This window comes from Colossoma macropomum, unplaced genomic scaffold (assembly GCF_904425465.1).
Source record: "Colossoma macropomum unplaced genomic scaffold, Colossoma_macropomum, whole genome shotgun sequence".
NCBI lineage: Eukaryota > Metazoa > Chordata > Actinopteri > Characiformes > Serrasalmidae > Colossoma > Colossoma macropomum.
In genome coordinates, this window is record NW_023494808.1 from 1681243 (window position 1) to 1707545 (window position 26303).

A 26303-nucleotide genomic window follows, 5' to 3' on the forward strand; every position below is an offset into this window, starting at 1 on the left:
TTACAATGGCTGCTGTAGATTATAATAGCAGTCGTAGATTATAATGGCTGCTGTAGATTATAATAGCAGTAGTAGATTACAATGGTTGCTGTAGATTATAATAGCAGTAGTAGATTATAATGGCTGCTGTAGATTATAATAGCAGTGGTAGATTATTACAGCAGCAGTAGATTATAATGGTCGCTGTAGATTATAATAGAAGTAGTAGATTATAATGGCCGCTGTAGATTATAATAGCAGTGGTAGATTATTACAGCAGCAGTAAATTACAATGGCTGCTGTAGATTATAATAGAAGTAGTAGATTATAATGGCTGCTGTAGATTATAATGGCACTTGTATTTTATTACAGCAGCAGTAGATTATAATGGTTGTTGTAGATTGTAATAGCAGTAGTAGATTATTGTGGCAGCAGTAGATTACAAGAGCAGCAGCAGATTTTAATGGTAATAAGAGATTATAACAGCAGCAATAATTTATAATAGCAGCCATAGAATTAATGACAGCAGTGGATTTTTGCTTGTAAACACAGGAGATTATAATACCAGCTGCAGATGTAACAGCAAAGCTGGATTATAAAGGCAACTGTAGATTTAACAGCAGCAGTAAATTATAACCGCATGTGGAGACTTAACAGCTAAAGTGGGTTGTGATGGCAGCAGGAGATTATAATGGCAGCTGCTATGTGTTCTTCTGTCACATGATGATATATCTATGACGCGTTTTAATATCACGTGGTGAGTGTTGTACTGATGTGTTTTTGCAGGGAGAGCAGGGAAGACGAGGACCTGCTGGTCCACCGGGGGAGATTGGAGAAAAAGTAAGAGCTTTCTGTCTGAATGTTGGTCTGTGTGCGTGAAAAAACATACAGTGACAGTTGTTCATATAATCAAACATTCATCATACTGTTTTTTTTTCCACAGGGTTCAGATGGTCAGCCAGGACCAAGAGGCCAGCCAGGAGAGCCTGTGTGTATTTACTCTGTTTATGACACAATCACAGTATATCAGAGGGATTAAACTCATTTTTCACTGACAGCAGTAGATTATAGCAGATTACATTGTAGATTATAGCAGATTACATTGACAGCAGGAGATTATAATGGCAGCAGGGAATTTTAAAGGCACCACTAGATAAAATTGTTTGTAGAATATAATGGCAGCAGTAGATTATAACGGCAGCTGTACATTATAATGACAGCAGTAGATTACAACTGCAGCTGTAGTTTTGGCGAATGCCTGGAGAAAGAAAAAATGGAAATCTTAAGGTTTCAGCACCAAGACATTTTGGACAATTGTACACTTCCAACTTTGTGGGAACAGTTTGGGGAAGAACCTTTCCTGTTCCAGCATGACTGAGCCCCAGTGACCAAAGCAGCTCCATAAAGTCATGGCTGGGTGAGTTTGGTGTGGAAGAACTTGACTGACCCTCACAGAGCCCTGACCTCAACCCCATCACACACCTTTGGGATGAACTAGAACGGAGATTGTGAGCCAGACCCTCTCATCCAACATCAGTGTCTGACCTCACAGATGCCCTTCTGACTGAATGGGCAAAAACTCCCACAAACTCTCCAACATCTTGTAGAAGCTTCCCAGAAGAGTGGAAGCTGTTAGAGCAGCAAAGGGGACCAACTCCATATTAATGCCTATGGGTTTAGAATGGGATTCATAGAAGCTCCTGTAGGTGTGATGTGGAGGTGTCCCAATACTTTTGTCCATATAGTGTACAGTGGCAGCAGTAGTTTATAAAGGCAGTTGTAGAATAGTGAATGTGTTGGGTTTAATTGTTTGTTGATATGTTTACTTCTTTGTTTCCTGCAGGGCTTGCAGGGTTTGACTGGGCCAAGAGGACTTCCTGGACCTACAGGACTGACTGTGGGTAACACACATACACAAATATCATTCTGTTCAATCTAATATTGTTGTTATAAGACAGACTAATCAATCAAAAATGACATTAAATGAAGATTTCTGTGTAATCCTTCACCTTTCTCAGGGGAGCCGTGGGGTTGATGGAGTTCAGGGTGCAAAGGGAAACCGGGTGGGTATCATGCTTCTTAGTAGATAAGGTCTTATTAATTATATTTCTGTGCCAATGTTTAATTTATAGTGCATCTTCGGAAATCATTGCTGCTGTATGGCATTTAGAGTCAGTTATTTATTTATTCAGCCTAATGAGAAACTGTAGAACAGCCTCAGTTTATATCACAATACCTACATTTAGAGTCGGTTATTCATTCAGCCTAATGAGAAACTGTAGAACAGATTCAGTTTATATCACAATACCTACATTTAGAGCCGGTTATTCATTAAACCTTAAAAGAAACTGTAGAATGTTTATTTCATTCGTTTTTTCTGTGCAATACTTATTTTTATCAACTGTTGTTTTTTTTGCAGCCTTGTGGATTTTTATAGATCTTTAGGTCCATTTGTGGTGCATATGTCAATGACAAAATTCTGCATATTATTGTCATTAAATTCCTTCAGTCTGTGTTATAAATGTTTTTGAATAATAGAGATGAATTATGTAATTTCCTGTTCTTTACAGGGGTCACCAGGTGAGCCTGGAGCTCCAGGTCAACAAGGGAACCCAGGATTTCTGGTACACACACACATCCCAGAATTCACCCATACACAGTTACATCAGTATGGTCACATACTCTGCTCTATGCAGAGGGAAAGTGCAGAACTGCTCCAAATGCTGGTAGCTTTTAAAACATTTTGAATCATCATTCATTTCTTCATAGGGAATTTTTTTGGAAAACTGAAAATCACTTAAAGCTGTAACTTTTGTGAACAGCAATTGTGCTATGCCATATAACTACAATGAGGAGTGGAATGTGTAAGATTTCAGGGGATCTATTGTCAGAAATGGAATGTGTTTTACAAAACCATGTGTTCATTAGTGTATTATTGTACCTGTCACTATGAATTATTGTGTTGTCATTAGCTTAGAATGAGCCCTTCATATCTACATAGGGAGCAGCTCCTCTTTCAACAGAGGCTGCCATGTTTCTACAGTAGCCCAGAACAGACAAATCAAACACTGCATCTAGAGGGCGCCTTCCGCGTATTTACACTGAAGCGCCAGCTTGAATTTGGTGGCGCTGTAGCTCCAAAGACAAGGGAAGAAGAAGAATCAGTGGTTGCTCCTGGTGCTGGTTAAAGGTTTTTGACAAATAGAGGAACAGACTTATTAATTAGCACATGAAAAAGCAAGAGAGGGTGAATCCTCACCGTCAAAGAAGTGAAAATAAGAAGAAACAAAACATACACATAAATGCGTACTGTTTCTTCAGAATGTCCCACCTTCTTCAGGATTCTTAATGGCCTCTTCACAATTCTCTGATGTCTTGTCCAGAAATTGGTTCTAAAAATTTGTCCTAAATAAGAGCTTCAGTTTGGTCATCTGGACTTCCAGCTTTCACATCCATAAAGAACCGCAGCCTGGACAATGCTGATCTTTGTTTGGTTACTCTAACAAACAGATAATTAATCTCCTGTTTATTTTTCAGGGTTTTCCGGGTCCTCAGGGGGCAGTCGGATTACCAGGAGATAAGGTATGTCGATTTTGATGTTTGTTTACCAAAATGCTAAACTGAATCAGCAATGGACTAAATATGTCTGAGTATAAATACATGTTTATGTGCACCCTCACTTTATTGGTGAATCTTCCAGGGTCCACCAGGAAAGAAAGGAATGAGGGGCCTACCTGGAACTGACGGACCACCGGTGAGGCACAAACTTACACTTATACTCAAACACAGCCCTCAGAACTGCTGTCTCCCAGTCTAACCCCAAACACACAGCAGTCTCCAGTCTGCAGGTTCATGGTACATGTTAGAATATCACTGCAGCACATTCGAATCTTAAATGAGAATGAAAGCAGCTGATTTGATTGAATAAGATCTGAGTCTGTTGAGCCTCTCAGGTCGACGATCAAAGTATATCTTCAATAAAAGAATAAATATCTTGGGAACGCTGCATGCTAGAGAGTTACTTTTATTTTACCCGGACAAGTAGGATTGTTCCATTGACAAGTCAAGAACACAGCCTCTAAATGGGTGTTGAGTCAGGAACACAGCCTCTGATCCGTCGACAAGTCAGGAACACAGCGTCTGATTGATTTGTATGAATTGGTTGTCAAGTCAGGAACACAGCCTCTGATTGGTTGAAGAGTCAGGAACACAGCCTCTGATTGGAAGACAAATCAGGAATACAGCCTCTGATTGGTTGATAAGTCAGGAACACAGCCTCTGATTGACTGGTAAGTCATGAACACAGCCAAGCTTGGTCGACGAGTCAGGAACACAGCCTCTGATTGGTCAACGAGTCAGGAACACAGCCTCTGACTGGTAAGCAAGTCAGGAACACAGCCTCTGACCAGTCAACAAATCAAGAACACAGCCTCTGTTTGGTTGGTAAGTCAGGAACACAGCCTCTGATTGGTCAACGAGTCAGGAACACAGCCTCTGATTGGTTGGTAAGTCAGGAACACAGCCTCTGATCGGTCGACAGGTCAGGAACACAGTCTCTGATCAGTCGACAAGTCAGGAACACAGTGTCTGATGGGTCAACAAGTTAGGAACGCAGCTTCATAGCGTCTGATTGGTTGACAAGCTAGGAACACAGCTTCATAGTCTCTGATTGGTTGACAAGTCAGGAACACAGCCTCTGATTGGTTGGTAAGTTAGGGACACAGCTTCTGATTGGTCGACAAGTCAGGAACACAGCATCTGATTGGTTGGTAAGTCAGAAACACAGCCCCTGATCGGTCGACAGATCAGGAACGCAGCCTCTGATCGGTCGACAAGTCAGGAAACACAGCCTCTGATTGGTTGGTAAGTCAGGAACACAGCCTCTGATCAATCGACAGGTCAGGAACACGGCGTCTGATGGGTCGACAAGTCAGGAACACAGCCTCTGATTGGTTGGTAAGTCAGGAACACCACTTTTGATTGGTCGAAAAGTCAGGAACACAGCCTCTGATTGGTTTGTAAGTCAGGAACACAGCCTCTGATTGGTTTGTAAGTCAGGAACACAGCCCTTTGATCAGCCAACAGGTCAAGAACACAGCCTCTGATTGGTAAGCAAGTCAGGAACACAGCCTCTGATGGGTCGACAAGTCAGGAACACAGCCTCTGATTGGTTGGTAAGTCAGAAACACAGCCTCTGATCGGTCGACAGGTCAGGAACACAGCATCTGATTGGTCGAGAAGTCAGGAATACAGCCTCTGATTGGTAAGCAAGTCAGGAACACAGCCTCTGACCGGTCGACGAGTTAGGAATACAGCGTCTGATGGGTCGACAAGCTAGGAACACAGCTTCATAGTCTCTGATTGGTCAACAAGTCAGGAACACAACCTCTGATTGGTTGGTAAGTGAGGAACACAGCCTCTGATTGGTCGAAAAGTCAGGAACACAGCCTCTGATTGGTTGGTAAGTCAGGAACACAGCCTCTGATCAGTCGACAGGTCAGGAACACAGCCTCTGATCGGTCGACAAGTCAGGAACACAGCCTCTGATCGGTCGACAAGTTAGGAACACAGTGTCAGATGGGTCGACAAGTTAGGAACTCAGCTTCATAGCCTCTGATTGGTCGACAAGCTAGGAACTCAGCTTCATAGCCTCTGATTGGTTGACAAGTCAGCAACACAGCCTCTGATTGGTTGGTAAGTTAGGAACACAGCTTCTGATTGGTCAACAAGTCAGGAACACAGCTTCTCATTGGTTGGTGAGTCAGGAACACAGCCTCTGATCAGTCGCAAATCAGGAACACAGTCTCTGATCAGTCGGAAGTCAGGAATACAGCCTTTGATCGGTTGACAAGTCAGGAACACCGCCTTTAATCGGTCAACAAGTCAGGAACACAGCCTCTGAATGGTCAAAGAGTCATAGAAGATTCATTCTTTTGTATATGACATATAGATATGAGATTGTCTACCTGAGAGGGTTAATGGGGAGCCTGGCCCCTTCCTATTAATAAAAACATGACAGCAGAACACAAGAGAGTGGCAGATAGTGTGCTAAATGGATAAAGCTACAAGGCTAAAAATGAAAAAATATGCTTCTAGCCATTTATGTGGGATTTTACTTTAATTTTGGAAGTAGAAGGAAATATTCCATTAGCAATGTCAATTGGTTGGCATTGAATGCTGATTGGTTGGTAAGTTTTTTTTTCAGCATAGAAATTAATATTAAGCATTTACAAACAGCTGTTTTGCACAAAAGCTCCCTAGGAGCCCATTAATTTTGAACACACTTAGGAGTGCCCTCTGGTGTCTGACAAAGCCGGAAGACATTATTGAGTGGCAGTTCTCCTCACTCTGACACTATTGCAGCACACTCTAATCTTAAAAGCAATGAGAGGAATGGTCAGTTAGTGGAAGCACAAGGTGGGTGTTTCTAATAAAGTGGCCAGTCAGTGGAAGCACAAGGTGGGTGTTTCTAATAATGTGGCCAGTCAGTGGAAGCACAAGGTGGGTGTTTCTAATAAAGTGGCCAGTGAGTGAAAGCACAAGGTGGGTGTTTCTAATAATGTGGCCAGTTAGTGGAAGCACAAGGTGGGTGTTTCTAATGAAAGTGTCCAGTGAGTGGAAGCACAACATGGGTGTTTCTAATAAAGTGGCCAGTGAGTGGAAGCACAAGATAGGTGTTTCTGATAAAGTGGCAAGTGAGTGGAAGCACAACATGGGTGTTTCTAATAAAGTGGCCAGTCAGTGGAAGCACAACATGGGTGTTTCTAATAAAGTGGCCAGTGAATGGAAGCCCAAGATAGGTGTTTCTGATAAAGTGGCCAGTTAGTGGAGGTACAAGGTAGGTGTTTCTAATAAAGTGGCCATAGTTGCTATAGTAACATGCTAAACTCTTTTTTCTTTTGTTGTTTTTGTTAGGGCCACCCAGGGAGAGAAGGACCACCAGGAGAGAAAGGCCTGCCGGTGAGTGTCCGTGTGTTTGCTAGATTGACACTGTTTATCTTTGATTTGACCCGAAGCCAAAGTTGATTTGTGGTGTTGTTTGTTTTGGTGCAGTGTTATGTTTGTTTGTGTTGGTTTAGTAGTGTGTTGTTTTTGGCTGCAGGGTTCGGTGGGAGTGCAGGGACCTGTTGGATATCCGGGAGCCAGAGGCGTGAAGGTAAATCTTCTCTATCGCTGTGTTATCTGTTATTTCCTCTGTGTTTGTGTTCCCTCTGATTAATGGATTCATTTTCTACAGGGTGCTGATGGTCTGCGAGGGCTGAAAGGCAGTAAAGGAGAGAAGGTGAGCTTAAACAACAGTTCGCCAGATAAAAAAAGTACTAATGTTTCCCTTCTTTGTCTAAACAAACTAAACCTTTGGGGCTACAAGTAAGAGCTAATGGAAGCTCATACCCCACTAGTTACTATCAGACTTTATCAGACACTGTATTTCATACTCTTATCTAGAAACATGGACTGAAGTATGGACAAAGTTCATGTTTCAACATGATAAGCCTCGGTCCAAGTTTATAGATAAATGTAACAAATAAATGCGAATGAACTTTTAAATGTAATAAGTTTCTTAAAACTTCAACATTTTGTAGTTCAGTACACCCCAGTTCAGCAGTTTAGCCCCACCCATTCAGCCTACAGCAGTTTAGCCCCACCCATTCAGCCTACAGCAGTTTAGCCCCACCCATTCAGCCTACAGCAGTTTAGCTCCACCCATTCAGCCTCCAGCAGTTTAGCTCCACCATTCAGCCTATAGCAGTTTAGCTCCACCCATTCAGCTACAGCAGTTTAGCTCCACCCATTCAGCCTCCAGCAGTTTAGCTCCACCATTCAGTCTATAGCAGTTTAGCTCCACCATTCAGCCTCCAGCAGTTTAGCTCCACCATTCAGTCTACAGCAGTTTAGCCCCACCATTCAGTCTACAGCAGTTTAGCCCCACCATTCAGCTACAGCAGTTTAGCTCCACCATTCAGTCTACAGCAGTTTAGCTCCACCATTCAGCTACAGCAGTTTAGCCCCACCATTCACGCTGAAGTTATGAGTGCTTCAGCCTGGGCTTTTTGAACAGAGCACAGCCAATCAGAACAGAGCTCATTTACCTGTCAATCTTGAAGCCACACTAACAAAAACAGCCTGTTTTATTCTAAGGGATAAAGAGGAGGAAAATGGGCATATAGAAATGAATTATGTCTGTTTTTAAAACATAAAACTACACAAACGTTATAATTGTACCTCATTTTTCTTTCAGCTTTGTTTTTTAAGTCCAGCTCTTTGACTGTTATGGATTTATGGTTTTATGGGCTTGTGTTGTGTTTTAGGGTGAAGACGGGTTTCCAGGAGCGAAAGGAGAAATGGGTGTCAAGGGAGACAACGTAACGACTCATAACGTTTAACTTTCGGATGATAAACCTACAGACATGAATATGCAAACCTGTATCACATACAACCACATACGTACCTTGTTTAGGTGAGTGTTTCTTTCTGTAGGGAGACTCAGGTCCTCCAGGGACGCGTGGTGAGGACGGTCCTGAAGGCCCAAAGGGTCAGTCTGGACCCCTGGGAGACCCTGGATCCGCCGGCATCGCTGGAGAAAAGGTAAAACTACCAACACTTATTACGATTATCTTTACCTGTATAAGATTATAGCCTTGCAGAAAAACATGAATAAGATTATGTTCTCGTATTGCTGCACTGGTTGACCATTTCTTCTAGAACCGAACAACCTGTTCTCTTAGTTTTTAAAGCTCTCATCAGTTCGGTACCTTCATCCAAATCTGATGTTACAGCTCATCTAATGGGGTGGTTCTCGCAGTAACACGAAAAGTAGAGAAGCAGCTTTCTGTTTTTCTGCTCCATCTGGAGTTTATTACCTTCTCAAAGGTTTTGAAAACATACATTTAAAAACATGCTATACAAATAAAAACGAGTTATTATTTTCATAATTATTACAAATATATGTCAATTGGATTATATATGTTACAAATGGTCGCTGCTGGGACAAAACCTTGAATGTCCAAAACGCTAACTTTACAGGAGAAGGGAAAACATTCTGAATTTACAGTGGAGGTTAATGGAACCGGGTGTTTCTCCCAGTCATTCTTTTGGTCCCTTCATTGTGATTTTTTCACACAGTGTAACGAGCAACTGGCCCCTTTTCAATTTGCAAGAAAAAGAAAACCGATATATTTAATATATTGTGGTGGCTGTCATATGCTCTGTTCAGAAAGAGAGGGACTTTTAGGGCGCAGTAATCATACTCCGTGTCGTAGCCCTGCCCCCCCTCTAAACGGACTGTTTATGTTGTTGTTTAATCTTGTTAACGTAGATGTTCTTCGGTTTAAAGCGTGTGATGTGTTTATTGTGTTATTTTGTGCCGGGCTTGGGCTTATTTAGAGTGGGGATGGTTTGGTTACCATTAAAAGCAGTTTAAGTTACCCTTATTAGTCCCACAAGGGGAAAAATCCACCTCTGCATTTTAACCCATCTGTGCAGTGAAACACCACATACACCCTAGTGAATTCACACACACCAGGGGGCAGTGAGCCCATTTGCCCAGAGCGCTGGAGCAGTTGGGGGTTAGGTGCCTTGCTCAAGGGCACTTAGGCCACATACTGTTGGCTCAGGGGATCAAACCGGCAACAAGGCTGGTTGCCTAACCTCCAGCCCACGACTGCCCCCATTGACATTTTCCCATTTGCTCCCAAATTTAGTTGCTTCGAATTCCACCCACTAGTTAGGACTCTGCCAATCACACGATATCACCAGTGCTAGGAGGGCTTCCTCCGAGACCTCGACCGCATCTGTTCAAACTGTCACTGGACAGCTGAACGCGCTCGGAGGAGAACACTAACCACCAGTTCTGTTACGGGGGGAGAGGGGGGCCATCTTGCCCACCCAGAGAAAAAGAGGACAACTGTGCTTTCTTGGACTCTCGGCCACAGACGGCTGTAGCGTCACCAGGGATCAAACTCATGGTCTTCTGATAATAGGGCCAACGCTTCTTCTCCATGACACAACAGTATTTAACTATATATTTATCTCTTTCTCTCTTTCTCTCTCAGGGTAAACTAGGTGTTCCCGGTCTCCCGGGATATCCTGGACGTCAAGGGCCGAAGGTGAGTCAATGACGATGTAAAACCATGACGACAGTGTCTGAAATATGAACGTTGTTATCATGTGTGTAACTCTGTGTGTTGTTGTGATGCTGTTGTCAGGGTGCAGACGGTTTTCCAGGAGCTGTGGGAGTTCCAGGAGAGAAAGGAAGGAAGGTCAGACACCACTAGAGTTAAAACAGCTAAAACACTTTGAAAAAAATGACGAAAGGAATGATCTGTATGATTTTTTACAAGAGAAATCAACCTTTTAAATCGGACGTCTTTCAGTTTGTTCCTCTGTTTGTAATGATCTAGAAACTGGACAATGTTGATCTGTTGTTTGTTTTTATTTGTTTGTTTGTTTTTCTCAGGGACCTCCAGGGCAGGCGGGCGCTGCAGGACAAAGGGGCCCTAATGTGAGTGTCCACATCCAGCGTTCATCATTACTTAATACACAGTCGTTCGCAAAAGTTTGCACGCCCAAGTCCATGTAGTTGTCAATTTTCTAAGTGTAAATAAGTTAACATGCCCTCTATAGAGACACGATTCTGCTCATTTTAATACAAAATTACTATGTATTTGCTGAATTTTATGTACAAAAAAAGCATAAAATGTGGCCTGTGCAAAAATTATGGCACATTTTATATATAGTTTTTCCCATGTTAAACTCAGCAAATAAGCATACATGGTACACTAAAATACTGCAGAAAATGTCACATACTCCCCCTGCTGGGCCTGTGCAGTAGCTTGCATGGCTAGGCCATGTGCTCTTGTTGTTGTTTTCCTTCACCATGGTCCTCCTGGCTCCACCCATCACCTGACCCTCATTATGAGGTCCACCTGTCCCTAATTCTAGGCCTATCAACTCCAATACGTATACTGGGGCTTTCCAGCATTGGGATGTGAGGTCGCTGTTGTTTGTGTTTAGCCTCGGTTGTCTCTACATGGGTTTTTGGGTTGTATTTCTTGTAAGCATTTATGGAAAAACAAAGCCTTCTGAAGCAGTGAAGCTTCCTTTTATACTGTAATATTCAGTGTTCATTACTGCAAGCTTTTAAAGTCAGTGCACATTAGTGACACCTGGTGGTCAAAGTATGAACAGGAGCTACAGATCTACTCTGTCCTGCCTGAAAGTCCAAATCTTTGTCCTTAAGTGATTTAAAAGCTTGTCATTGGTTTCTAAAGCACTAAAGGTAATTAGGCTCCAGACAGCAGGTAAATTGCATTTGTTAATCAAATCAGATCTTTTGAGTCAACTGTCTGCACTGTTATTGGCAAGCGATCAGATTTGTGTGGCCAGATGTCACCAACCTAGCTGCATGGGTTGCTGAGGTGACAACATAGGCGTCAGTAGCTACCTGGTTGTTTGTCGCGTTGCGAGCGACACGAGACACTTTGAGATCTGTAAAAATCTGATGTTTTTTTGCTGTCCAGACTATCAAAAAAAATCCATCTGGATACAATTTGAATAAGACAAAAATCAGATTTAGGCTGGAGGTCTGAACACAGCCTGAAACCTTGTTCACACTGCCAGCCCGAATCCGATGTTTGGCATAGCCAGAATAATTTTTGATACTCTGGACACCAAAAACACTTGAAAGCTGATTTTTGCAAATCAGATCTAAACCACGTTTGGAAGTGGTTTGAAGTGCAATTCCATTCATAGTTATTGGCTTCTATGTCGTTACCACAGTAACTCATGCAGATAGGTTGCAGACGTCTGGACACACAAATCCAGTCTTAAACAAATCTGATTTGCCCACAGTCTGAACAAAGTCTTAGTAACCTAAACGTGACACTGGGGTCTGTTACATGGGGGAAAAACTACATCCCCTCAGAGGTGATGGTAACAGCTGGTATTTATAGCAGACCTCCAGATGAACTCATGACCTTATTCACGTATAACTTAAATATTGTGGTGTCCACCACACACTCAGATGTGTCTAGCTGTGGTGTGTTGGGTTGTGGGTTAGTCAGTGTGTTGTATGGTTACTGATGATAGGTTCAAGGCTAACATCACTACTTCTTAGATTTTGCCGTGTTCAGCCCATTGCACCATGTTTACATCCTCTGGTTTTCTGACTTTGGGCTGTTATCACTCAGCTTCATGCGTCCCTCATAATAAACCTCCCTTGCGAATGCTAATGACGGCTTTCTGAAGCAGTGAAGCTTTTCTTTAAATTGTATTGGAAAAGGGTTCATTACTCAAAGCTTTTGAAACCAGTGCACATTAGTGACACCTAGTGGTTAAAAGCACGAACAGCAGCCCTAAATCCACTGTGTCCTCGGAGATGTTTTGAGACAGGGGTGCACAACTCCGGTACTGGAGTGCCAGTGTCCAGCACAGTTTGGTGGTTCCCCTGCTCAAACACACCCACTAAACCTGGAAATTAACAGATGAGAGTATTCAGGTGCTGGACACTGGCCCCCCGGGACCCTCCAGTGCACTGCTGTGTTAGGACTAAAAGTCCACATCTTTATCTTCTAGCGCAGTGGTCACCAGCCCTGGTCCTGGAGATCTCCCTTCCTGTGGGGATGTAGTTCCAGTCTGCCACACCTGCTCCAGCTAATCAGCCTCTTCAGAGGTTTTTGATTGGTTGAATCAGATGCATTAGTGTTGGGGGAGGCGAGGGGCAGGTTAGATGCTGGTTGGGACTAAACTCTGCAGGAAAGTAGATCTCCAGGAAGAGGGTTGGTGACCATCCTCCTCCAGGAAGAGGGTTGTTGACCAAATTTAAGCGTGTTCATTGTAGAGGATGATTTCTGCTTAGAAAATCAACAAAAACAGAGAATTTGACTGGGGACTGTGGCCGGGGGTGCACAAACCTTCCTCTGCCACTGTCGCCATTGGCTTGCTCTTTGAGGCTTGGGCCTGGATTTCCTGTAAAGCTGCTTTGTGACAACATCTGTTGTAAAAAGCGCTAAAGAAACAAACTTTGAGTTGACATGACTGGACTGTATGTATGTGATCTCCTTCAGGGTGCTCGTGGAGCCAGAGGCGCAAGAGGACCCACAGGAAAGGCGGGAGAAAAGGTCAAAACCATTACAATGACATTACAGTCATTTTTTCACCTTACATTTAATTTGCATCACATAATGAAAATAACAACAAAATCAAAAATGTAAAGAATGTGTTTTTCCTACTCTTCTACTAACAGACAGGTTAAAACTTTACCAACTGCACTTTCCACACAAATAATGTGTCATGTGATGACAGCATAAAAGTCATGAATGGGTCTTTACTGCTAACATAAAAGTAACTTACCTGCACTGACCTCTGTTTGTTTGTTTTAAAGGGGTCTTCTGGGCACGATGGACCCCCAGGACCAACAGGAGAAAGAGTAAGCACCCCTACAATACATACATATAGCCTGCTAGAAATTATACAGTCAAAAATACAGGCAAATTTGGCATAACCCAGGGAACAGACATTTGAAAAAGAGACAGAAATATAATAAAACACTGCTGATCAGACCTGTCTGAGAATGATGAGGGCGTGGCCTAATATTCTAAAGAGCAGGTGTGATTGACAGCCATCAGTCCACTTTCAGGCTGGTACAGGCCTGAAGCACAACTACACACATCAGCATGAGTGAAGCAGAGAGAAAAGAGTGATACAGGCTACATATACAGGCCTGCTGTGTCCACTTACTAAAAACATCACCCAGCTTTTATATGGAGAACCTTAAAGAAGGTTCTTATTCACTTTCCTGCTGGATCTGCATCCATCAGCTTGGTGGTTAGCTTTTTTCTTGCTAGGTTAGTTATATGTTGGTCTTCAGCTTTCTCTTTGTGGTTAGTTTCGTTTGGTGGTTAGCTTTCGTTTGATGGTCAGCTTTCGCTTAATGGTTAGTTTTCTCTTGCTAGGTCAGCTGTTGCTTGGTGGTCAGCTTTCTCTTCCTAGGTTAGCTTTCGTTTGGTGGTCAGCTTTCTCTTGGTGGTTAGCTTTCTCTTGCTAGGTTAGCTTTCGCTTGGTGGTCAGCTTTCACTTGGTGGTTAGCTCTCTGTTGCTAGGTTAGCTTTTGCTTGGTGGTCAGCTTTCACTTGGTGGTTAGCTTTCTGTTGCTAGGTTAGTTTTCGCTTGGTGGCCAGCTTTCACTTGGTGGTTAGCTTTCGCTTGGTGGTTGGCTTTCGTTTGATGGTTAGCTTTCTCTTGCTAGGTCAGCTTTTGCTTGGTGGTCAGCTTTCTCTTCCTAGGTTAGCTTTCGTTTGGTGGTCAGCTTTCTCTTGCTAGGTCAGCTTTCGCTTGGTGGTTAGCTTTCTGTTGCTAGGTTAGCTTTCGCTTGGTGGTCAGCTTTCACTTGGTGGTTAGCTTTCACTTGGTGGTTGGCTTTCGTTTGATGGTTAGCTTTCTCTTGATGGTCAGCTTTCGCTTGGTGGATAGCTTTCACTTCATGGTTAGTTTTCCTCCTAATAAACAGACACACGTTCAGCTCCGTCTCCTCATTATTCACCACCATCACTGTAATATTTCATCATCAACATTAACACACGAAGGTGATCAGAGGGGCAGTGGAGATCGAGTCTGCAGCGTCTGAGATCTTTAAAACGCAGAGTTAGAAAAGAAAATCATCTCACAGTGAAAGCAGCGTTTTACAGTAGAAATAAATGGAGCTCATTATGCTGGTAGTGAACTATGCTGCTGACACAGCTGCCTAAAAACCATAGAAACGGACCTTAAACAGAAGTGAGGACCCTGTTGGGGTTCATCCTAAAGTTAGGACAGGATTTAGGAGGTTTAGTCTAGTTAGGATGTTTGTGTGATGCTGTTTTCTTATCTGGAGTTAATGATGAGATTATGGAGTTAGGAACTGTTATTCTGTAATAGCTACTGAACTAAATTCAGTCTGTACTGAAGTTGCCATGGAAACAGATCAGATTTCAGAATTTTTCATTGTGGAAATTTGAACTATTGCTGTTAAGGCAGATTTTGTCTGACAGATGATTTGTTTTTCAGGGTCCTCAAGGGCCTCAGGGTCGTATCGGAGAGATTGGACCGAAAGGACCAGCTGTAAGTGAACTTTCATGGAACTCACAGTTACATCAAATAATACACATTTTACAGAAACAAGACAAGAACAAAACAAAAATGTTCACACCAAGGCTTACCTTTCATCTACGCTGTCTAGTGTTTAAATTAACTCCACTCTGAGGTAGGATGGCCATTTGATCAGGGGCGTTTCTTGTTTTTGTCCAGGGTCCTGGTGGGAAAGATGGTCTACCGGGTCATCCAGGCCAGCGGGGGGAGCCGGTGAGTTTGAATGAATCTCACATATTAAAAGTATAGGATGAACATACCCATCATATTCTCAGAAAAGAGTATTGTCACAGAATCACGATAATGAAAACACAATCATATTTCCCACCTCTGTTGTGAATATTATTAAAGGTGTGGCTTGTTTTTATTATAGCTCAGTGCTTTTCCGCCTACTACGAACATTAATTAACCCAGAGCCCTCTTTGTGGTCACACATAGACATAAAAACAGAAATTCTGCTGTAAAATTGGTAAAAGCCATATGGAAAAAAATAATATATGGTCACATATTTTTTTTTATATTTGAAATACATGTCAAATCCTTTGCTGTCAAAGCTGAAATACATTCCAAACACTAAAATGTATTTCAGAATTTATTGCCATATTAACCAAATATATTTTAAAATACATTTATTGTAAAATGTATGTGGGAAATATTACACACAGAACCATACAAAAATAAATGCATTTGGAATACATTTTTCCCATATGGGCAACTAGAGCTGCAACCCTGATATAATAGACATATTGTCTTTATTAATGTCTTAATAATGCTGATATATTACACTGCATAGATCTGCTACTTTACATAGAAGTAAATAAGCTGACTGCCTTACAATTTTCATTAAATCTCTAACAGTAAGTTATCTGTATTAAAAATTTATTAGTCAGTAAATGAGCAAGAATTAAACAAGTAGCTACAGTAAGTTAGTGAGAGAGAGCAGTAATGGTCAGTATTGATCCACTCAGCACTGACGGCTTCAAACAGCTGAAAAACACTGCTGAGCTTGTTTGTGTTTGATGTGAGACCAAATATTCTCTGTAGTGTTTAAATCTGGACTCTGACCAGCCAAAACCATCAGTAACGCCGTTATATTTTGGGATTGACCCATTTTTGTTAAGACAGTGGTGAATGTTTGTATAAACAACCTCATTCTGTTATGCTACCGTCAACATTTTTACCGCTGGACAGAGTTTATTTTTGTTCTGGTTATCTATGCCGTCTCCGCCGAGCTGCAGACTGGCCACTAAAGCAGTCTCGTCCTCTTTTCAGGGTTTCCAAGGAAAGACGGGGCCTCCGGGACCCTCAGGTGTGGTGGGGCCACAGGTGAGCTTACCTGTTCAGATGTTTACGTTAATCTTCTTAAATGCGGATGACTTTTCTTTCTCTCAGTGTTGCAGTTAGTTCAGTGTAGTTTTTGTGCATCGTTGTCTCTGAACCCAGACTCTGTCGTCATACATCATCTTCAGAAATCTTTAACTTATTTTTCTTAATTGCTTCTTTTTTGTTTTGCTGTCCACTTTATTCCTGCACCCCATGATGCATTAAGTGACTCATGGATAAAACTGAGTGCTTATAACATCCTGACATGATAGAAATGTGGAAATAAAAAAAAATATAAATGATCTTTATTGTTGGGATACTTGAATATTTGTATGCTGATATTTGTAGCTTAGCAGATCTGTAAACAGAACAGTTCACCATGGTAGCTAGCTGTTTTAGCATCAAGCTAGTGGGGTTAGCTCAGTGCTATATGGGATTTTTTGTCAGCACTAGTTTAAGTAAAGACAATTTATCTTGTAACTTGGCTTGTAAGTAACCTTTACTTTGTCTCAGGTTCAAAGTAGTGCTTTATTGAAAGGCTTGAAGTCTGTCTGTTATTATTGTAGTGTTAGTCTGTTAGCTGGTTAGCTTTCTGCTACCTGCCCAGCCTGCTAGTGAGGGCAGAATGTAGCCAGCTATAAAGAGAATATGACTTGTAAACCAGTTAATGTGCAGCTGTTAGGAGCAAACAGTGATGTTTAACTGACAATTTATCATCTGGCTGCATTTTATGGTCTCAGATTTCAATTCTAACAGCTGGACTTTTCACTGAATCATTATGAGGCCACAGTCTCATCTCTGCTGAAGCTCTGCACTGTTTATGCTCATAGCATTGCTGCTCTTGCAGTAATTTCATCTTCACTTGGCTGTACTGAAAGGCACAAACTGCACACGTTCCCAGAAACACCTCAGAGATGTTTAACTAGACAATTTGAGTTCGCTAAAAACGGTAATGAACGATGCTTTCCGTTCCCCAACCAGATAATTTGGCCATAATCTTGAAACACAGTGGTCACATGAAAAATAAGGTGCATACTATTGTAATTCAGTCATACAGGGTGATTCAAAGATTCACCCGATTTCAAAGCACAGAATTTTTCCACCTGTGAGGCGCCGAGGAACCAATCACATACCAATTGTAAGAGGGGGTCATAGAGTTTCTGACGGTCGGTGGAAGATGGCTCCCTTCAGTCTGAGAGGAGATGAGACCCCTGAGCAGAAAGCGTTCTGCGTTCTCCACTTCAATAAGAGTGAATCCGTCATAACTGTGCAGTGTGACTTTCGTGGGCAGTGAAGCTCCAACAGCTCAGAGTGTTCGGCGTTGGTTCCACAACACTGGACGATCTCCGAAATCGCACTGAAAGAGCCGTGAGTGCAGCGACACCCGACATGATCAATCCAGTATGGGATGAGTTTGACTATGGTGTTGATGTTGTCTGTACAGCTGGAGGAGGTTCATACTGAGACCTTGTACAATTACATAATAAACTTTATGATCATTTAAACCATTTACAGTTCACTGCATTGATCTGTAATGATTTACAAGTGAAATAAATCATTTTGAAAACGGATGAATCTTTTTGAATCACCCTGTATATTGAAACAACTGATTGCATAGTCAGATAAAGAGTTACATTTACATTGGATTTGAGTTTTGTATTGATTGTATTGTATCGTTCTGTTCGTTTTAACGTCAAAAATGACAAAAACAGCAAAAAATATAAAGTTTCCAAAGAACGGGACTGTACACACTACAATAACTTCATCCAATCTAACTCATAATGAAAAATCTTTTTTAAAAACACTTTATAATAACAGGCCCCTCTAAATGGCACCTTAAGGGTTGTCTACTATTTGTTAATGATAGTTAATTGTTGCTTGTGTATTTTTAACTGTTTATGTAGTGATATACAAAAAATAAAGCATTATAAATGATTTTTATACATGTATTAATTTTAAGTGTAATAAGTAAAGTGATATATCTTTATGAATGTATCATAATCAGCTTTACAATAAGAGTCCAATGAATGATTATCAATGTTTTTTAAAAGTATACATTACTCACTTAAAATAATGAACCGAGCATTACGTTTTTTGTATTGCACAGTAGCAAAAAAGTGAACAACTGCTTAATCATTTAAAACAGGATGTAGAAAATCTATTAATTATTGTAAATTATTTCTATGCAACTCAGTACATTCTTAATATTTGAAGTTATCATTTGTTAGTTGTGTATCAACTTAATGATTCAGTTTTCACTGTTAAAAATAACTATTATCTATAAGTAAATGGTTAATAATTGAAATAATTTATTAATGTATAGTGTATTATGTATTGTGCTATTAATACTTAATAGTGACAGTGTTAACAATAGTTATTAACAAACTTTTTAAGCTGTTGTTAATTAGAGTCTGTTATTATAAAGTGCTTGTTTTAGTGAGCAACAAGTCAGAAACAATTGAATGTATAAAGAGATGTTTTTTTAAGACATAAACAATGTGTTTGTCTCTTCTCTGATTGGCTGAGTTCTCTAAGAGAATGTCTGTTTCTAGGGCAACACAGGGGAGACTGGACCAATGGGAGAAAGAGGTCATCCAGGGTCTGCTGGACCACCTGGAGAGCAGGGTCTACCTGGCGCTGCCGGCAAAGAGGGGGCAAAGGTCAGAAATCATGTTCACCATGTTCAGGATCTTCAACATAGCATATTTCTCGTCTTCCCTCATGATGAATATGTATTTCTGTCGTCAGGGAGACCCCGGATCCACAGGTGTTTCCGGAAAGAACGGACCGGCCGGGCTGAAAGGTTTCCGCGGTAGTCGAGGAGTACCGGGCGCCATGGTAACCACAGTACCTAATTTTCATTAGAAGGAACTCTAGACAGGAGATGATCAGTGATTGACGGCTTGAGAGGTCGATGAGAAAGTTTACAATGTAATAAAATTAGATCAAATCAGCCAGCTAGTTAACCATTGCAACTTATTACTGACTCGCACCTCAGAGACTTGAGACTCGACTCAGACTTGCACCTCAGAGACTAAATACTCGACTCAGACTCTCACCTCAGAGACTTGATACTCGGTCTCGTGCCTCTGAGGCTCAAGATTCAACTCAAACTCACACTTTCAGACATGAAACTTGAGCTCACACCCCAGAGATTCGAGACTAGACTTGGACTCGCACCTCAGAGGCTTGAGACTTGACTCAGACTTGCACCTCAGAGACTAAATACTCGACTCAGACTCTCACCTCAGAGACTTGACCATGACTCACATCTCAGAGACTTGACCATGACTTGCACCTCAGAAATTTGAGACTTAGACACTTCAGAGACCCAAGACCCAACTCGGACTCACATATCGGACACTCAAGACTCTATACATGCTCATATCTCAGAGACTCGTCTCAGACTCGCATCTCAGAGGCCCGACACTTGACTCGGACTTGCACCTCAGAGGCTTGACTCAATACCTCAGAGACTCAAGACTCGAACTGAACTCACACCCCATGGATTTGTGACTAAACTTGGACTTGCACCTCAGACGCTTGAAACTCAGACTCGCGCCTCAAAGAATTAAGACTCGACTTCGACTCGCATCTCACAGACTCGACTCGGACTCGCATCTAAGAGACCCAAGACTCAACTCAGACTCACACCTCAGAGACTTGACTGTGACTGATACATCAGAGACTCGAGACTCGAACCTCACAGACCTAAAAGTCAGATTCACATTTCAGAGACTCGAGAGTCAACTCAGACTCACACTTCAGAGACTCAAGACCCGATTCAGACTCACACCTCCGAGATTTGACTCAAGCTTGCATTTCAGAGACTTGACACACACTTTAGAGACTCGAGACGTGATTCAGACTCGTACCTTAGAGATTAAAGACTTGGACTCACATCTGAGAGACTCTAGACCTGACTCAGACTGTGTTGAACCTGACAGGTGTTCAGTAGGAGTTGACTTTTGCACAATGCAACTCGGACTCAAACCCCAGTGACCTGAGACTCGACTCAGACTCGCAACTCAGAGACTGAAGACTTGACACTGACTTGCACCTCAGAGACTTGAATCTCAACTCTGAGTGGCACCCCAGGGCCTCAAGACTCAACTCAAACTCGCACCTCAGAGACTCAAGGCTCAACTTGGACTGGCACCTCAGAAACTCAAGACTTGGACTTGCACCTCAGAGACTCAAGACTCGACTCGGACTGGCACCTCAGAGATTCAAGACTCAGACTTGCACTTCAAAGACTCAAGACTTGATTCAGACTTAAACCCCAGTCACTCAAGACTTAACTCAGACTCGCACCTCAGAGACTCGAGACTCAACTCACACCTCAGACACTTGGGACTTGTGAATCAACTAGTAAACTTCTTTGGTGTATGAATAAAATTGAAAAGGACTTACAGTACATATAAAAATGAATGATCATAATCATCTATCAATACCAGTCAATCAAATCAATGTTATAATCAACATTCTAGGATATTCATGTATTACAGTGTATTTGGCAGTACTAGCTTTAGAAATATAAAGCTCTCTGATTGGTTGATGATTGATCATGTATTTTTTGTTTTATAGGGTCCACCTGGACTGAAAGGAGGTGGGGGACCTGTGGGGCCATCTGGACCAACTGTATGTATTTTACCTTTTGTCTTTCAGAGCTTGTTTACACTTTGTGTTAACGTGTTTCCTTTCCAGATCATATCTGCTAGATTCCATTTACATTTTCCCCTTAATTATGTCCCCTCACTCAGCGCTATGGGTCTGAAAGGATGTGTAGCTGTCAAATATCAGAAGACATTGAGTGTTTTTACATGCACTTAATAATCTGATAACTGCAGAAAATGAGATTTTGACAGTAATCCAACCAACATGTTTACATGCTCTGAATCAGATAATGGGGAAACTCTGGGCCTTCATGAGTCAGACAGTAATCGGATTTCTGTTTTACAACCAGCCGATAAACTCACAGAAGAAGACGCGACGTAAAACTCGAACGTCATGCTGCAGCTTTATTTTAAAAACATGGCATCACTTTACCTGAAAATATGAACGTACATCATCTAGAAGAAGAAGAATATTTAAATCCTTCATTTCGTCAAGCAAGTAGTTTCAGCATCGCTCCAATAGTGTTTTGCTGCGTCTCGCGGCGACACTGAAACCCGAAAGAAATCAGAGTAAGAGTTTACAGCACTGAGAAATCTGATTACTGAGCCAGAATCCAGCCTCTTTATCAGATTTCTTAATCGGATTGCTAGACCTTACTCCGATCAGAGTAGAAATCAGGGTGTCCTGTTTACTTGACCATTTGAATAATCAGATAACTGCAGAAATCCGATTATGATCGGATTATTGAGTGCATGTAAACGCTCTCATTGTCTTGTAGCTTCTGTAATTTCTGCTGTGGTCAGTGCCTCTAATGTCCAAAGGACTTTTTGGACATGAGAGAGATTTTAAGATTTTTAAGACATTATTTGGACATAAGACAAAATTTCTAGAAAATGATTCCTTATTTGATTTTAGTGACAATAAGTCTGAAATAAGATTGAACTGTAAAGACTTGTTTACTTACATCAAGCTGAGTTAGAGTTGAAATACACTGACTGAAACAAACAGCATTGATTTCAATAAACTCTATTAGGTTATGGTCAAATTGCTGAATTGGAAAGAGAAACAGATGGATATTAAAGACTGTCTCTCTCTCTCTCTTTGTCTCTGTTCAGGGGGCTACAGGTGAGAGGGGGCCTCCTGGTCTGGCTGGTGCGATCGGCCAGCCTGGACGTACTGGAACTATCGGTGGGCCTGGACCAATGGGAGAGAAGGGAGAACCAGTAAGACCCACCTCTTTCTTTGCCTTAGAGTGAATGGATGTTACATATAGAATGATTTACACTTTATTAGGAACAACTGTACACCTGCTCATTCACGCAGTTACCTAATTGGCCAATGCTGAGGCAGCAGTGCAGTGCATAAAACAGGATTGCACAACTCCAGTCCTGGAGAGCCAGAGTCCAGCACAGTTTGGTGGTTCTCCTGCTCAAACACCTCCACTAAACCTGGAAATTAGCAGAAAGGAATCAGGTGTGCTTGAGCAGGTAAATCACCAAACTGTGCTGGACACCGTGTCTCCAGGACCACAGTTGTGAACTACTGGCATATATTCAGGTATCTTCATGTTCACATCAACCTTCAGAATGGGGAAAAAATGTGATCTCAGTGATTTTGATCATGGCGTGACTGTTGGGATTGCTGGGATTTTCATGCACAACAGTCTCTAGAGCAGTAGTCTCCAACACTGGTCTTGGAGATCTACCTTCCTGCAGAGATTTGTTCCAACTTGTATCCCGTAAGCTGCTCTGTTCCTTACTTAACTCTGACACATCTGATCCAGCCAATCAGGGACGTGGTAAGAGGTTGATTAGCTGGATGGTATGACAAATTGTGGTTGGAACTAGACTCTGTGGGGAAACTAGCTCTCCAGGACCAGGGTTGGAGACCACTGCCCTTGAGTTTACACAGAATGGTGCAATAAAGAAAAAACATCTAGTGAGTGGCGGTTTTGCGGGCAGAAACACCCTGTTGAATAGGGAGGTCAACGGAGAATGGCCAGAGTGCTTCAGGCTGACAGAAAGACAGAAAGGCAAAGACAAAGGTAAGTGAGGGACACTCTGAAGAACGTGACCATACCCAGTCTTGGAGGTGCTGCTTGGCTTTGTGTCTTTTATTTCGCTTTGTTACTAAGAGTTTGGGTTGAGTGACAGAAAAGTGTCATGCCATGTCTAACAGTATTTACTATCAGTGCATTTTTGCTGATCATACCTGGCAGAGAACAGCACCCACCATCCTCTGAACAACGACTGAGACAATTTCACACAAGAAGCAATGTTGTGTGCACAGAAACCTTCACTCTTAAGAGATGGATCTTCAAGGGTTCTATAGTAAAGATAATGGTTCTATATAGAACCATAAACACTCACATTTGCATTCTTAAATGGTTCTCTGCATGGCGAAAGGGGTCTTCAGATTGATGTTTTGTAAATGGTTCTGTATAGTGCCAAAAAGGGTTCTAACACTCTGCTCTCTCGATTTGTTATACAGGGGGAGAAGGGTCCAATAGGCCCTGCAGGTCAGGATGGAGAGCAGGGGCCTGTGGGATTACCAGGAGCCACTGGTCCTCCAGGACACCCAGGAGAGGATGGAGATAAGGTAACGTCCATGCGAGAGTGTGTATCAGTGCTGATACTGTGTGTACGCTGAAGTGTTGGAGTGTGTTTCATTCTTTTGTTTTCATCTGCAGGGTGAAACAGGAGGTCCAGGACAGAAAGGCAGCAAAGGAGACAAAGGGGAACCTGTAAGAACCTCAGTGTTCTTTTCTATCTTCCCCTTGTTCTCATTTATTCTTCTCTATTCTCATCTATTCTTCTGTTCCCCTCTATTCTATTCTTCCTCTGTTCTTTTATTTTACGGTATAATTCATATTGGTGTATATCAGGATACAAACGCCCAAGTTTCATTTAATTTTTTGAATGAATTTATTTGTACAAATAAGTACTTATTTAAAAGCTGAAGGACGTCCCAGAATAATAAACCTACAAATATAGGGTACTTAAGGATCTCTAATGTTTTTGAGGTTAAAGTGGGCTTTTGTAACTGTTTACACAGGAGTTATCCGAGTTATGGGTTTGTAATTAGTATTTTCAAATAAAATATTCACACACAAATAATAGAATATGTGGAAATTATAAAACACTATTTCTGTTTTCATTTTCTGTCCACAGGGACCTCCGGGGCCAACCGGTACTCAGGGACCAGAGGGGCAGCCAGGTGTGCCGGTGAGCAAGCAGAAATTTCTGTGAAATATTTGGACTTTTTGGTGGAGTTAATGTACATGACACTGAAATACAAAGCTTACAGACTGTAACATTTTACATGAGTTTGTTTTACTGTAAAATTCATCTCAGTGTAGAGACTGAAATGTCGGTTCATAGTAACGTATCCTGCAGATATTCAGTGTTGAAGTGTTTTCCCAGCTTTTTTTCAGCTTTGCAAACATTTTTTTGCCTCTAGAGTGATATTTTAGGATTAACAATAATTTTACAGAACTTGAGATGTGGTTTACCCCCCCCCCTCCCCCAGGTTCAGATATTTTAGAGTTAGCCATATATATAAGTAAGACCCACCTCTTTCTTTGCCTTAGAGTGAATGGATGTTATATATTGAATGATTTACACTAACAGAGCACTTTATTAGGAACAACTGTACACCTGCTCATTCACGCAGTTACCTAATTGGCCAATGCTGAGGCAGCAGTGCAGTGCATAAAACAGGGTTGCACAACTCCGGTCCTGGAGAACCAGAGTCCATACATACATACATACAGAGTCCATATATACATACACCCTTGCAACCACCTTGGACACCTTACCACCTGCTCCACAACACCCTATTAACCACCTTAAATACAAACCTAGCAATTAAACCACCACTTAAAGCAACACTATGTAGGATTTGGGGATTTGGAGCCCCCTCTGGTGTAATTGTAATCGCATGCAATGTGTAGAATAACGTTGTGTAACGCCGGTTGTGCTTCACAAGCAGATATATCTGACTTTTTTGAGTTTGTTGAAAGAGAATTCAGAGAGAACTCAGTCTAAACTTGGTGAAGGAGCGTCTTCTGAGGATATGAGTGAATACTCTACTATTGTCATCATATCTTCATCAGTATGATGTTGATTTTGAGATCATTTGAGGCCGAAACATCGAGCCGGACCTTCTTTTTGAGTCTGTGTGTGACGTTAATACATAAAGACGTACAACGTGGTTTGAAAAACTCGACGCCTCTGACTTTTAAATGATTAAAAGTGATTTCAGGCTTTACAGGACAACCCGCTCAGTAATGACACTTCTTTCAGTTTTAAAAAATATTACATAGTGCCGCTTTAATACCATGCTATTTATCCCTAAAATACCATGGTGACCATCTAGCAACACCCTAGCAATACCAGAGAGAATCGTTTAATGCTGTTTTTGTCCTGCAGGGTGCACATATTTTATGGTCAGATCAGTGATATGTTTTGCCCCACAGGGAGTTGATGGGGAGCGGGGGCCACCGGGGCAGCAGGGGATGTATGGACAGAAAGGAGATGAAGGACTGAGGGGCTTTAAAGGAGCCACAGGACCACGAGGACTACAGGTACTCTCCGCTTCAACTCAGCAAAGCTTTATTTTATGACTATTAAAAGTATCGTGTCAACATTAAAAGGAACTTATGCAGTAACGGTGAAGGATCTACTCCAGACTTAGTGTTTCATGAAAGTCCACTTTATCAGAAACCCCTCTGCTGTAGCTCCACCTTGATGATGTACAATGGAGCTTATCTGTTCATGAACAGTTTGTGTTAACCATCCTGACCTTCATCAGTGGTCAGCTTCTGAGGAAGGGATTTAATAATAGTGAGGTAGAAATTTGAGTGGATGTACAAGATTGGTGTTTCCAATAAAGTGGCCAGTGAGTGGATGTACAAGATTGGTGTTTCCAACAAAGTGGCCAGTGAGTGGAAGAACAAGGTCAGTGTTTCTAATAAAGTGGACTATGAGTCTGAAGTTCTGACTGCTTCTTGGTCATTTTGTTTAGGTGGTTTGTTTTATAGCTTGATTTCATTTATAAATGAGTTCAATGTCCTGTGTAGGGAATGCCTGGACCTCCAGGGAGAGAAAGGAGAGAGTGGACACTCTGGACTGATCGTGAGAGATTTTTCTTTTCCCTCATTTATAATATAATATCAAATAGAGTTTCCCATGTTGGTCTGTTAGGTGAACTGAATTCAGGTAAAGAAATTACAATTTGTTTAATGAGCAAGTTTGGAACTT

At 41.8% G+C, this 26303-nt stretch overlaps 1 protein-coding gene across 1 annotated transcript in view; it reads left to right on the plus strand.

Annotated features, from left to right (window-relative positions):
- LOC118798208 (collagen alpha-1(XI) chain-like) overlaps positions 1-26303 on the plus strand; it is a 138301-nt gene that overhangs the window by 96768 nt on the left and 15230 nt on the right. The window contains 30 exon segments of the mRNA XM_036557581.1: positions 766-819; positions 923-967; positions 1823-1876; positions 1998-2042; positions 2550-2603; positions 3517-3561; positions 3680-3733; positions 6895-6939; positions 7082-7135; positions 7217-7261; positions 8289-8342; positions 8458-8565; positions 10032-10085; positions 10185-10238; positions 10436-10480; positions 13044-13097; positions 13361-13405; positions 15022-15075; positions 15262-15315; positions 16375-16428; positions 18978-19085; positions 19174-19263; positions 21013-21066; positions 22158-22265; positions 23533-23640; positions 23732-23785; positions 24213-24266; positions 25520-25627; positions 26123-26140; positions 26142-26177. Coding sequence (XP_036413474.1) covers positions 766-819; positions 923-967; positions 1823-1876; positions 1998-2042; positions 2550-2603; positions 3517-3561; positions 3680-3733; positions 6895-6939; positions 7082-7135; positions 7217-7261; positions 8289-8342; positions 8458-8565; positions 10032-10085; positions 10185-10238; positions 10436-10480; positions 13044-13097; positions 13361-13405; positions 15022-15075; positions 15262-15315; positions 16375-16428; positions 18978-19085; positions 19174-19263; positions 21013-21066; positions 22158-22265; positions 23533-23640; positions 23732-23785; positions 24213-24266; positions 25520-25627; positions 26123-26140; positions 26142-26177 — 1809 coding nt within the window.